General features: G+C 51.8%; 1 protein-coding gene and 2 long non-coding RNA genes across 3 annotated transcripts; all 3 read left to right on the plus strand.

The window, feature by feature from the left end:
- The first annotated feature begins 2610 nt into the window (after positions 1 to 2610).
- On the plus strand, positions 2611 to 5147 carry LOC149308472 (uncharacterized). The gene is made up of 3 exons (XR_016282194.1): positions 2611 to 2723; positions 4246 to 4356; positions 5119 to 5147. It is a non-coding gene; the product is annotated as an uncharacterized LOC149308472 (long non-coding RNA).
- A 4332-nt stretch (positions 5148 to 9479) lies between these two features.
- Positions 9480 to 10771, plus strand: LOC149308473 (uncharacterized). Its single transcript, XR_016282093.1, has 3 exons — positions 9480 to 9528; positions 10065 to 10200; positions 10746 to 10771. It is a non-coding gene; the product is annotated as an uncharacterized LOC149308473 (long non-coding RNA).
- Positions 10772 to 11373: 602 nt separating this feature from the next.
- On the plus strand, positions 11374 to 13620 carry LOC149308474 (uncharacterized). Its single transcript, XM_089536886.1, has 5 exons — positions 11374 to 11483; positions 11755 to 11892; positions 12241 to 12358; positions 13262 to 13402; positions 13546 to 13620. The coding sequence occupies exons 1-5, from the start codon at positions 11374 to 11376 to the stop codon at positions 13618 to 13620; spliced, it is 582 nt and encodes a 193-aa protein (XP_089393012.1).
- Positions 13621 to 13954: the final 334 nt, after the last annotated feature.

Below are 13954 nucleotides of genomic sequence, written 5' to 3' on the forward strand. Positions count from 1 at the left end.
TGGATGTCCAACAATCTCTCAAGAGGCCGGATGCTCTGGCCCCCTCAGGAGCTCCAACTGACAACAGACGCCAGCCTGAGGGGCTGGGGAGCGACAATGGACAACATATTCGCTCAGGTAAAATGGAATACCCAAGAACAAGCTCACAGCATAAACTACCTAGAAATCAGAGCCATACGAATGGCACTGATGGCCTTTGCTCCACAGATAAAGGACAATCCAATCCTGGTCCGGACAGACAACATGTCGGCAAAATCACACATAAACCGACAAGGGGGAACAAGGTCACTCTCCCTATTGAGAGAATCCCAATTACTGCTTCAATGGTCAGAAAGACATCTTCTGTCCATAAGAGCAGAACACATAAAGGGCACTCTGAACACAAGGGCCGACTGGCTCAGCAGACAAGACATAGACCAGTCAGAATGGAGTCTTCATCCACAGGTATTCAGGTGGATAACACTCAGGCTCGGAACACCATTGATAGACCTATTCGCATCCCCAATAAACAATCAGGCGCCATGCTTCTACTCCTGGTTCCAAACCCAGGGGGCAGAACAGATAGACGCTCTCAATGTTCTGTGGCCGAGGGAAATCCTATACGCCTTTCCACCAACATCCATGATCAACAGGTGTCTAAAAAAGGCAAGAAAAGAAAATACAACCTTGATCCTAATAGCACCACATTGGCCAAGAAGGTCCTGGTTCTCTGAACTCATAGCCATGTCACATAGAGTCCTCAAACTTCCGATCCGTCCAGAGACTCCAGACCTTCTATCACAAGGTCAATTTTATCATCCAGATCCTCAATGGCTCAATCTTCATGTGTGGAAATTGAACGCCAGAACATGATACAGGATGGCCTTCCAGCAGAGGTGGCAATCATAAAGGCTAGGCGGCCCTCCACCACAAGGATATATGAATATTCCTATAAAGCCTTTGCCCGATGGTGTAAGGTCAAAAAGATGCCATCTATCTTACCGACGGTCAATTCCCTGTTGTTATACCTTCAGGATGGACTAAACAAGGGCCTCAAACCAAACACCCTAAAACGACAGGTTTCTGCCATAACCTCAGTCCTACCTCAAAAACAATCGTCCAATCTCTCTAACAACTTCTACGTCAGAAGGTTTTTGAGGGCCGCCTCCCTCATCAGACCTCCCATGGTTCATCATTATCCCAATTGGGATCTCCACACAGTCCTGTCAGCGCTCACCAAACCTCCGTTTGAACCTCTAAAATCTACAGATATAAAACATCTCACTTGGAAGGTCCTATTCCTCATCGCCATCACATCTGCAAAAAGAGTGTCAGAAATAGGAGCGCTATCCAATCGTCAAGAGCTGTGTGTTTTCAGAGAGGACTCGGTACTCTTACGATTAGATCCCTCCTTTGTCACCAAGGTTAACTCCGTATTCCACAGGACTCAAGACATCATATTACCCTCCTTTTGTCCTCACCCTAAAAAAGATTTAGAAAGGACATGGCATACACTCGACGTTCGAAGAGCTCTAATGATATACATAAAGAGGACACAAGACTTTCGTATGTCCAATAGTCTCTTTGTTAATTTCCACAAAAATTCAAGAGGAAAAAGGCTTCTATCTCCACCCTATCGAGATGGATTCGATCCTGTATCTCAACATGCCACTCCTTATCAGGTTCCTCTCCGACAGGTCCAGTTTATGCCCACTCTGCAAGGAGCGCTTCGACTTCAGCTGCTTTATCCACAAATGCTTCACTAGCTGAAATATGTAGGGCAGCCACTTGGTCGTCGACATCCACATTTGTTCGACACTATAGATTAGATTCCTTCCAGTCTTCTGAAGCTGCATTTGGGAGAAGGGTACTACAGGCTGTAGTTTCCCGTTAGCCCGGAGTTATTGCCCACCCTGAAATAGGGAGCTTTAGTATATCCCGTTCACAGGATGGTCCCGCCTTCTATCGCTGGAAAAATGTACATTGACTCACCTTCGTGAGATGTTGGTTTTTAGCGAAAGAAGGCAGGAACATCCTTCCCTCCCTTAGACTGGTACATATCTCCTGGCACTTAACTTCTCACCCTGTTATTCTCTTAACTGTTCTTTATATTATCCAGATTCTGCAGTGTTGGCCATGTTGGGCGCTGCCATGTTATATTGTTATAGTTTTGATATAGTTCACCAAGCTATTTTATCAGCTGAGGCTTCCAAAGGGGGTTGGCTCCCTGTAGCGGTGGCCACAGGCAATTTCTTTTAGCATATCCTGCCTGACAGAGCGAGAGAAGGAAAGCCAAACCGTTCACAGGATGTTCCCGCCTTCTATCGCTGAAAACCAACATCTCACGAAGGTGAGTCAATGTACATATTTCTGCCCCAGAGCTATCTTACCTTGCCCATCACGTCACAGTATGGCACAGTGGGGCATGGGAGACGGAGGGACATCCGGTGGCGAACCTCTGCCTGGCCTTGGAAATGTGGAGGGCGTCTCTCCACCCATTGGCTTGCCTGCCATGTTGGAGCAGCATCTGTTGGATGGAAATCAACCACAGGCATCCAGTCAACCCTTGGGATCCACATCACCACTGTCTCTTTGCATCAGGCGGCCCTTCCTCTCATTCTCCCCAGGTCTCCCTCTACGAATACTATGGGTCCATCCTCCGTGCCTCAAATGACTCTCAGCTCGTCCAGGAACATCTCCATACCATCCTGTCCTTGACTTACAAGGGGCCTTTGGAAGTAAAGGTGCGTCAACACGGCCATGTTTCTCTAGGATGAGGAGTTGAGGCTGTTCCTCTTGACTGCCAAAGCCACCCCTTCCCCATCTGGGCCCTCAGAGTGGGGTTCAGAGGAGGAGGAGAACGAGGGCTCTCGGGGATAATGGGGCCTGGAATCATGAGCTGGGAGGGGGTCTGTGGGAACAGAGCAAGCGGAAAGACCCAGAGGAGCTGGACATCTTCCAGGGAGTCCCAGGTTCTAGGAGGGGTACATGGTAAAGGGGGTCGATAGGGATGTCTTTATATCTGTCTGTCTGTCTGTCTGCCTCTCTCTCTCTCTCTCTCTCTCTCTCTCTCTCTCTCTCTCTGTACTTTGTGGTACTATGTCCATATCACCTTTCAAAAAATGGAGGAGGCTTGAATGAGAGAAGGGCTGTGTTTTTTCCCTTGCGCCAGACCCAGCAGGGAGTCATGTGGTATCAAAATGACCAACAACTCCACCTGTCGGTGGTATCTTCATGGGCCAGAGTCCCTTTGCCAGGCACATGGTGTGAATGGAGACATCTTCAAGGAGACAGGGAGACCCCACATTCTCCTGCTTGCCTCTGCTTCAGTCAAGAAGTCATGATGCCTTTGGCAGAGAATGACAGATCATAGAATCCAAGAGTCCGAAAAGAGCCCTATTCAGTCCAACTCCATTTTGCCATGCAGAACAGACAGTCCAAGCCTTGCCTGGGAAGATGGCCATCCAGCTTTGTTTAAAAACCTCCAAGGAAGGAGAAACCACCACTCTCCAAGCCAGCAGCGTCTTCCACTTCCAAAGGAGCAGCATCTCCTTTGTTGGAAGAGACCCCAAAGGCCATCCAGTCTAACCCTCCTGGCCCTGGATGGTGTTCATTTGCCCAGATTGAGTCTTGATTTTGGTGTTCTTCAGGACTGGTAGCCAGACGTTGCTTACTTTCAGTGTTTCTTCTCTCCTGTTGAAGTTGTCCAGGTGTTTGTGGTTTTCAATGGCCTCTCTATGCATTATGACCTGGGAGTTGTTGGCATGGTCCAGACTTTCAGTGTTTCCAAATAGCATTCTATGCCCGGGTTGGTTTACGATGTGTTCTGCTGCTGCCAATAGCTCAGTCTGCAGTGTCTCTCATATTCTTGGATTTGTGTTTGGATGCTGCCTTTAGTAGTCCCTATATAGACCTGCCCACAGCTGGCTCTGAAGATGCCAGCCACAGATGCAGGTGAAATATCAGGACTAAATTCTTCCAAAACACAGCCACACAGCCCAGAAAACCCACTGAAAACTACAGACACCGGCCATGAAAGCCTTCGGTTTCACAGTTCTGCTTTTGCTCTGTCCAAAGGAGTTCCTTCCATTATTTCCTTTTCAAGGGTGAGATGATCCAGATGAGATGTTACTGGAGGGAGAGGCTGTCCCATCCCTAGGTGAAAGATGTGGGTCCCTTTCTCCAAATGGGGATCATGCCCTTAACCTTTAACCAGAGGGAAACAGAGTCGAGCCTCACGTCTTTCATTTGCCTGGTTCTTCCTAGGGGATAGCGTCTGCTCTTGGACTTGCAGCCACTCGGCACCTTCAAGATGTTCTCAAAGTATTGGAGGACTTCAGTGAGAAAGCACTGGAGAACAAGGAGGACGACATCCAGGTATGATTTTGGAAATGCATCCTTCCCTCCCTCTGAAGCAATCACTTTGCTGGATTTGCTTCTCAGGTCCTCTTCTTCTCACCTCCATCACCTTAACTCCTAGACATTGCCTTTCTCCTGTTTTGGAGAGCAGAGGAGAAGGTGACCTGGGAACAGTGTTGGAGGGGCTCTCCTTTAATGTTTCACTTTTTCTTCTCCCTTTCTTCCTTAAGGGGCTTGTGGGGACTTTTGCTCAGAGGAAGTGAGTCAGAGACTTGCCTCCGGAAGGAGCTAGTAGCCAGGAGCTCTCTAGACAATTATAGACCCAGTTAAGCTGAATTTAAGGGGACAGAAACAACAGGGATGTTATTGTGGGGGTCTACGCCAGACCCCCAAGTCAGATGGAGGAATTGGATGATGCCTTTCTAGAACACATGACCACACACTTAGAAAGGAGAGATGTAGTAGTGATGGGTGACTTCAACTATCCTGATATTTGCTGCAAGGGCCACTGCACGGAGAAGATGGCAAAATGCTAATAATAGGGGACAGAGAAAAGGCAGAACTACTCAACACCTTCTTTGCCTCAGTCTTCTCAGAAAAGGTGCTCAACCTGAAGATAATGGAGCAGAGGACAAGATAGGGGAAATGCAGCACAGAATAAGTCAAGAGATAGTAGTACAGGAATGAGTAGGCAGCATCAAGCTACAAACAGAGGAATAGGCCTCAATGCCTTGTTGGCTCCTGCAGGCTCTCAGCTACATGGTCTGTCTTTTCCCACAGGGCCTACTATTGGGCACGCTACTCTTTTGTTATGGGCATGTGGCCCTGAGTATCAGAGAACAGGTGCTGCCAGTGACAGATGCAATCGCGTCCAAAATGATTACAGTCCTCGGGGCCAGTCCACTGGTATGTTCAGCCTTTGGGCCTTTGCCCTGAGGGACCCCTGTAGTTGACCCCCAGACCTTCCTTGCTCCCAAAGAGGACCCATGCCCTTAGCTTGTGGAGGTCATCCCTAAAGCTGCCAGGGTTTATCTCTTTCTCAGAGGGAACAAGAGGGGTGTTTATGGGTAGACTTTGGAAAGACAAAAGGCTTTGCTGGAATACTTTTGCCTCCTGGTGTGAACCTTGAGCATGAGGGGCTCCCTCCCCACCGTCCCTCCGTCCCCAGTCCCACCGGGATTTACTCTGGCCAGTATTTTTTAAGCTAGCCTTGGCTACTGTTAATGAGAGACAGCTGACCCCAGGTAGGTCCACGGAAATAGGCGGTTGAGGAAGAGCTGGGTCCGGGGCACGGGGGTTGTTCTCACGACTCCTTCTCTCCTCTGGGTTGGGTTTAGGACAAGAACCTGAAGAGGACCTTCCTGGTGGTTGTCCTGATGCTTCTGGAGGCAATTGTTGTCACAGGCAAAGCGCAAAGCCTTGAGCTGCTCATGAAAGGGCCGCTGGTGGATTGCCTAACTGTAAGTTGTCTCTGCTTGTGCTGGGCATACAGGGGGGACTGGAGAGGAGAGGTTCAAGTGGCAGGCTGTCCGGCTGGGATCGGGTGACCAAGGGTTGGCATCAAGGAGGCGGGGAGGGCAGGCCATTCCCACCGCTTGGCCAAACAAGCTCAGCCACAGCTCTTCCAGAGTATATTGGACGGTCTCTGAGCCAGCTCATAGGGCCGAAGGGTGGGCAGGTGGGTAGGTTTATGAAAGGAAAGGCTTCCAAGGCTACCCCTTGTGAGGCTGACTCCCCCTTAGGCTGCCTTCCAGGGTAAAGCACTTTTTAGGCCAAGAGAGAACTAGAAAGCCCTCCTTGGGAGCCATCAGAGTAGGGCAATGGAACCCCTTCCAGCACAAATGTGCCCACGGGAGAAGGGACTTTGCTTTTCCACCCACCTCCAGCGTCTCTCTGTCCGTGGCCCAGGTGTCTTTTCTCTGAGAAAATCCCTGACCAACCTGAGGCAGTGGCAGGCAGGCAGGAAGGAAGGAAAGACAGACGGACAGACAGATGGACCTTGTGGGGTGAAGGGGGCAACTATGGCCTCCAAACATTCCTTTTGGCCCATCTTTCACAAGCTCAGCTCTGCTGCTAATACTAAACTACAGACCCCTTGCCCACTTTTGGGTCTGAGGGCAAGAAGGAAGTGCACGTCTTCAGAAGCAGAATCTACTTAATATAAAGGAAGGAAGGAAGGAAGGAAGGAAGGAAGGAAGGAAGGAAGGGCTGGGGGAGCCCATTCCTCCTTTGGAGGGAACCTTCCAGCACCTTCCAGCACCTGCCACTTAGAGGCTGGTGAGAGCACCTGCCCAGCCTCACCTGGCACCAGGGTGCCCATGGCAGGTACAAGATGGTGCCCCATGGGCCCTGCTCACGTCTCCTCTGTTTCTGTGTTGCCTGGCAGTTTGCTCTAGAAGAAGAGCCCAGCTGCACACTGGATGACAGGATGTGCCAGGACGCAATGCTCATCATGACAGAGCTCAGGTACTGCGCATGATGGGGGTTGCCGGGAGGGATGCAAAAAGGCCCGCTCCGGATGGGTGGGATCCTCTTGGGGAGAGATCAGTTGGGGCTTCTTCCTGGAGTCCTGCACACACGCTCCGCACAACAGGCAGCCGGAGCCAAGGATTATAAGCATCCCAAAGCGGGGAGCACAGCCATCTTTCCCCAACTCCCCCGAGAGACAAAAATGGCCAAAGGCACAGGAGGGCAAGATGAACAGGTGACCAGGAGAACAAGAACAGTTTATCCTGAAGGGACTCTGGAGAAGTCCTAAAGCAGAACCAGAATGGATTTGCCTGCGGCACATGTAAGGAGAGGCAAGGGAAGAAAAGGTCTCTTCTGGCCCGGGTAGGAGGCTGGTGACATAGGGGTCTCGCTGCTGCTGCCATGGCTGACTTCCCCCAGTCACCCCTTCCCCACCCCGGTGGGCTTCTCCTCTTTTGGCAGCAAACTGAAGCCTACGCTGGAGCCAGAGAGAAAGTCCCGCTTCCTCCATGCCGCCGTCCGCAGCATCTTTAATCTGGACCTGCTTGACAGCTTGAACGAGGACAGCGCCAAAGTGAGCCCTTCGCCTCAGGCATCCCTCCCAAGGCCAGAGTTGCCTTTCACAACATAGTTTTGTAAAAAGCATGTTCGTAGCTCATAGAATTATAGAATCACAGAGTTGGAAGCAGCCACAAAGGTCATCCAGTCCAACCCCCTTCTGCCATGCAGGAACTCTCAATCAAAGCCTACTCTACGATGGCCATCCAGCCTCTGTTTAAAGACCTCCAAGGAAAGACCTCCAAGCTAACAAGGCCAATGCAATTTTAGGCTGCATCAATAGAAGTATAGTGTCTAAATCAAGGGAAGTAATAGTACCACTCTATTCTGTTCTGGTCAGGCCCCACCTGGAACATTGTGTCCAGTTCTGGGCACCACAATTTAAAAAGGATGTTGAAAAACTGGAGCTGTGTGTCCAAAGGAAGAGGACTAAAATGATGAAGAGTCTGGAAACCATGCCCTATGAGGAATGACTAAGGGAGCTGGGGATGTTTAGCCTGGAGAAAAGAAGGTTAAGAGGTGATATGATAGCCCTGTTTAAATATTTGAAGGGATGTCATATTGAGGATAGAGCAAGCTTGTTTTCTGCTGCTCCAGAGAACAGGACCCAGAGTAATGGATGCAAGTTACAGGAAAAGAGATTCCACCTCAACATTAGGAAGAACTTCCTGAGAGTAAGGGCTGTTTGACAGTGGAACACACTCATCCCTCGGAGTTTGGTGGAGTCTCTGTCTTTGGAGGTCTTTAAGCAGAGGCTGGATGGCCATCTGTCGGGGTTGCTTTGACTGGGATTTCCCGCATGGCAGAATGGGGTTGGACTGGATGGCCCTTGTGGTCTCTTCCAACTCTACGATTCTATGATTCTATGAATACAGGATCATTATGAGATGGTAGTATGTGACCTGTTTAGCATGCATGCTCCACAAATGTGACCTGCTAGTTAGTAACACTATGGCTGTGTAGAGACAAGACGATGCATGATTATCATAGGGAAAAGAATATATGCGTGAATATCTGCTTCTGTCCTTGGTCTCAGGTCTTTTGGATCATGGAACCATTGATACCTATTTGTGGCCATGGATTTTCTTTCCCCCCTGTTTGGGCATTGCCTTGATCACACTGGGCTATGTTTATGGATATAAAGGTCTTGGGTTTGTGGGCCAGTTATGGGACAGAGATGTATTTGGCCGCCATGGCACATAGTCTGTGCCAGGAAGCGGAGAGCGGGAGGGTGTCAGTGGCTTTTGGTGCCATCAGCTACAGTGTCCTTTGTTGAGACAGGATGCAAACAACCATTCGATTTCACAACCACTCCATAAGGACAATTTGTAGCCAGAAGTGGAGAGAGGGAGAGATGCCTCGGTAGCATCTGGCTCCAATTTCACAGCCAGGAGAATGGGAGGCATCATCCCTCAGATCTCCTCCTTCCCCTCCTCCTGGACTCTCACTCAGCCATATGTCGGCTATGGGGCTGTGCGCTGTGCGCTGTGTGCTGTGCGCTAACAGAAGGGCTGGGGATTGGGCAGGTGAGTGAGGCCTGGCCGAGCCTTGGCTGCTGCCTTCCTCTTGACCTCCTCACCTGGCCCAGACTCTCCAGCCCCTCTTCTGGCTGAGGGATGCTGAGCCTGGCTGCCTCTCTCTGCTTCAGGCCCTATACTGCCAGACTATGGACGCGTTCAAATTGATGCTTCAGAGATTGTTGTTAGAAGATCTAAACAAGTTTGACCTGGTGCTCATGTTGGAGGTGAGCATGAAGAAGGGGCGGGAGGTGTTCCTTTCTGGAAACTGCAAAAGGAAAAGGGTAGTTGAAGGGATCTGGGGGCAGAAAGAGGTCCCATGCATGCCAGCCCCGATCCTGTTGATCCAGGCTGCTTCATCAGCCACTTCCATGACTTGCAGAGGAACGTCTCAGCTGCTCTTTCATTTGGATGTAAGCCACATCCATGTGGAGACATGTGAGCTTGGCAGGAGTTCAGCTGAAGAGGGTCGTGGTCTGCTTGGGGCCTCCCAGAGCAACTAGTTCCCGACTGTCCAGACAGGTTTGCTCTTTGTTTTATAGCTGATGGAACCATGGATAGAATCGGAGGTACATCACGTGCGGGAGAATGCGGTGAGTCAGCCACGACGCTGCTTAAATTTCTGGTCAGCAACTTCAACTTGGATGTGAGTAGCCCCTGGGGCCCCCATGGGCCTTCTCTTCTCTTGAGTAGCCCTGGCTCACTGGACCCAATCCAACAGAGCAGTACTATCAGAGCATCCAGCCAAGCCTTCAAACTAGCTGGATGAGCGCAACATCATCTGTATTTAAATGTTTTCAAACTGAGGATGGTTGAATAAGCCACAAATACGGATTCAGCCACCCACAGTTTGAAAACATTTAAAAAGATCTGTACATTTTAAAAAGCAAACCTTGACTTTGCTGTTTATATGCCTTGGATGTGGAGGGCTGAGTGTACTTTTTCATTTGATGCTTTTCATTGTTTTAAAATTTTTATTGTATATATTTTTTAAAGTTTTGATTTGTCAGCCACCTTGGCTCCCTTTTTGGGAGAAAAATGGCATTTAGAAAAGGGTCTAAATAAATAACAAAGAAGATCCATCTGTGCCGTTTGCTGGGTGTCCAAGGGCCACATGGGGATCTGTGGGGGTGATGCGGGGCCGAGAGAAAGGATCCCTCTCTTCCCTTTGGATTTCTTCAGTTCTCTCTGGAGTTTGGCCAGCTGACCCACCTCATCGCCCTTCTGCTTGCTCGGGCCACGGATCCAGAAGATACCATTTGTACCTCAGCCGCCCAGGCAGTCAGCTGCCTCTACAAACTCATGTTCAGCCAGAAGGGTGAGCGCAAGGGAACCAGGGGACTCTCTTTTTGTGAGAGAAGCCAGAATAATAACTTTGGGCAGCCAAGCCTTGCCCTCCCATGAGTTGCATTTTTCTGTGCCCTGGTGCCCATGGCATGATCCCCTCATCACAGCATCTACTTCACGGCTCCTCTCACTAGCCCAGCCCAACCTCATCTGCCCCCCAAACACCTCTGCCCCTGTCAAAGGCCCTTTGCACAGCATGCTGCCTTTCACGGCTGGCGTCCCTCTCCCCGATCCCCAAAGAATGGACAGAAGCAACTGACCTGTAGAGCCCTGGTGGTGCAGTGGTTAAATACCTGTATTGCAGCCACTCACTCACAAACCATAAGGTTGCAAGTTCAGTACCAGCCAGGGACTCAGGGTCGACTCAGGCTTGCATCCTTCCGAGGAGGGCGCTCAAATGAGGACCAGCTTGTTGGGGGCAATTAGCTTACAGTTGCAAACTGCTTAGAGACTGCTTAGGCGATATGAAGGAAACTGCTATTGCCATTGAGCTCTGCTCCATTTCTCTCCTTGCAGCGGAGCCGCCAAAGAGGAAGAGGAAGGGCTTGAGGTGGGCTGCCAAGAGGAGACCCCAGAAGGACAAGGGGGAGGACAGCCACTGGTGCATCGTTGAGGTACTCAGGCTGGCCGGGATGGAGGGAGGGTGGCTGAGGTCTGCCAGGACCAGCCCTGGCAGGCTGTAGGGTGGGTTTGGGAGTGTTGGCAGGAGCAGGATGTTCCCGGGAGAAGGGAAGGTCCAGCCTCCCCCTGGCCATTGTGGGCTGGCCCTGTGGCCCTCGCTGGACCCTCAGATCTCCTCCTTCTCCAACAAGCCAGAATCTCCTCTCTTGGTTCCCCAGAGGAAGGGGAAGGGGTCCTTCCTGGGACTGTGGGAGCCATGTGTTTCTGGTCTCCCCTTCTTCTACTGGCCTCCTGTCTCCAGGGGCTCCCAGACAATTCCTTCCTTCCCACTGGGACTGGGGGACTTCTCCCTTTCAGCTGGGGGCCCAGAGGACCTGCCCTCTGAGCAGCAGAAACAGCCGTCATGTCTAACCATTGCACCTGATCTTTGTTGCTGCAGGGCCCAGAGGATCCCCTATTCTCCATGCAGCTCACCAGCCTCTTGCTTGCTATTCTGAGCAGCCTCCCAAGCTCTAACGCAGGAATGCAGGGTGACTTTGAGGAGGTCCTCCAGGCCATCCTCCAGAACCATGCCAGGAAGGTCGAGGAGGAGCAGAGAGGGAAAGAGAGGGTGACCCCAGGAGACACTCATCCGTGAGGAGAGCCCATGCTATGGAGCAGTGCCAGGCTGAAACGCTGGGCTGGGGCTCTGGGCCCTCTGCCCCATCATGCGCCTTCACTTCCCCCGAGTGCACAGCTCCTGGCCCATGGTCCTGCCTCTGCTGACACACACAGACACACACAGAGAGACACACACATCTCCCTGGGGATGCCCGGGTTGGAAGCTCATCAAGGGTCAAGCAGGCTGGTGGGGCATCTGCTGGCCTGATGCAACCTTGATGGTCTCCTCCTTCTCTGTCCCCAGCAAATCAGTTGAGATTGTGAAGGGCCTCTTCTTGGTGGCCAAGGATTGGGCCGTCTTCGCCCGCGTCCAGGTCCAGGAGGGCTGGATGATGCTGGGCACTCCGGGGAAGTTCTTCCAGAGCACTCACCTGCTGGCCAGGTATGTATAGCTTCAACCTGGATCCTGCTCCCCAGGCATGGCATAAGTCCCCTTGTCCAGAAAGCTCTGCATGCAGTCAGCAAACAAGAGCACGGGAGAGAGAGATCTGTATTTTGGGTGTGTTTTCCCCCCATCCTCCCTGACTGGACTGAGAGCAGCTGGTGGCCCCTTGTGCCTTCAAAGGAAAAGGAAAGGGGTACAGGAAAAGGAGGCTAGGGGTCTCTCCATCCCAGCTGCCCAGGGAGCTCTGTGTGGCCCCTCTTGTCATCCCCACTGTCCAGTCTTTCTGCTGCCAAGGGTCAGCAGGATGACCAAGTGAGACCTCCTTTGATTTTCTGCCACCGTCAGGGCTATGAAAGAGTGCGATAGTCCACAGATACCAGGGGTCCGTTCCCAGGCTATCCATATTCTCAACTGTGGCACGGATAGCAAGAAAGAGAAGATGGCCATGGCCCTCATGGCAGAGGTAAGACACCCTTCAGGGGGCTGAGGGAGCCATGGGAGCCAGAGACTGCCTCAGCAACCCCAGGTGGGCTTCTGCCATGCGCAGAAAGGAGCTGGCTCACACACAGAGTCCCCACGGGTCTCCTTCAGCCAGGCTCCGGATGCAGTTGGCATGGCCTCCCTCTTGGGCAAAGGCTGGCACTCACAGAAAGCAGAGCTAGGGGAGGCTTCGGGGGACCTTCTCCCTCTGGAGGATTGACAGCTCTGGGCCATCTCTGAAGTGAGAAGAGAGGCTAGGTGACCCTGGGTTGTTGCGAAGGGTGAAAACCCAAAAGGATTTCAAAGCAGGATGAAGAGAAGGCACAAAGCTTGGGGGCTGTTTCAGTAGGCTATGGAGAATGTGGGGATGGGCGTCATTCTCTCCCCGCTGCACAGTATCTAGCATTCTGGAGCACCAATGAGGCTGAGTGGTAGGACATTCAGCAGAGAGGGAAGGAAGGGATGTCCTCACAGAGTCCATGGTTGGGAATACTGCTGAAGGGACCCCCTGTAGGGCGGGTCTTTTAGCCCCTTACTGGAGAGCGGGCCCATCCCACATTGCCAGCCCTTGGGGAAAATAATAATGAGCACTGAGATTATACACACATTCCGAGAGGCAGTGTCCCCTCCCGTTTGTCTGCTTCTGGCGGGGCCAGGAGAGCTGCCTCATTCAGCTCCCTGCTGTGGGTTCTCAGGTTAGGGTCCTCTTGGGGGGTAGAGAGGCTGTGATGTTCCTGGCTTCCAGCTCAGCAGCCGGGTATGTCCCTTTCACTTGCCTGGTGGTGGCCCAGGCAAGCCCCCTACCCTTTTGATTCCCCCCTAGCTCACACACACACACACATGCATGCACTCACACTGCTGCTTTCTTCCCTCCCTTGCCCCCCAGTTTCTTAAGAGCCCACCTGCTCTTCAGCCGATGGACCGTTCGACCATCAGGCATCAGCTGAAGGAAGCAGCTGCCTCTTCCAGCCTGGTCCTCAAAGACCTTTTTTTGGAGGCCCTGAAAAGCTTTGCTGAGCTACAGGAGGTAAGTAGTAGTAGGAGGAGGGTCTCAGGGGGTCCTACAAAGGTGGGTTCCTGTGTGAGGAGGTGGGGCCAGTGGAACCCCCCACATGCAGGTAGTTCCCCCAAAGCCTCCACCTCATCCCGGCCTCCTCTGATCTTGCTTAGGTTGAGGGTTTGCGGGACCAGCTCCCTAAGATCATGGAGTCCATATTCAGTGGACCAGAACAGGACATCCTATAAGGCCTGAAGGAGATGATAACCACTCTCCATGACCTGGATGACCAGGGTATTGGAGCCCTCATCTTGGAGTTGGCTATGAACATCCGCTCCTTCTTTGACGACGTAAGTACCAAACGTGGACAAACCTACGATTGTCCCTCCTAGGGCCTCATTTCCCACTAAAGCACTGTGGAGGGTGGACAGCCCCCCTCTGTTCCCCAGATCCCTGACTGCCCTCCTATGATGGTCAGCGGCTGCAGGCCAGAGAAGGACAGAGTGTCCCTGGAGCAAGTAGAAGTCCTGGTGAAGGAGCAGAGGCATGCTTCGTGTGGGGAAGGACTTTATCAGACAGGAG

This window comes from Sceloporus occidentalis, unplaced genomic scaffold (assembly GCF_023333645.1).
Source record: "Sceloporus occidentalis isolate IW3139 unplaced genomic scaffold, rSceOcc1.0.p SCAF_8, whole genome shotgun sequence".
NCBI classification, from domain to species: domain Eukaryota; kingdom Metazoa; phylum Chordata; class Lepidosauria; order Squamata; family Phrynosomatidae; genus Sceloporus; species Sceloporus occidentalis.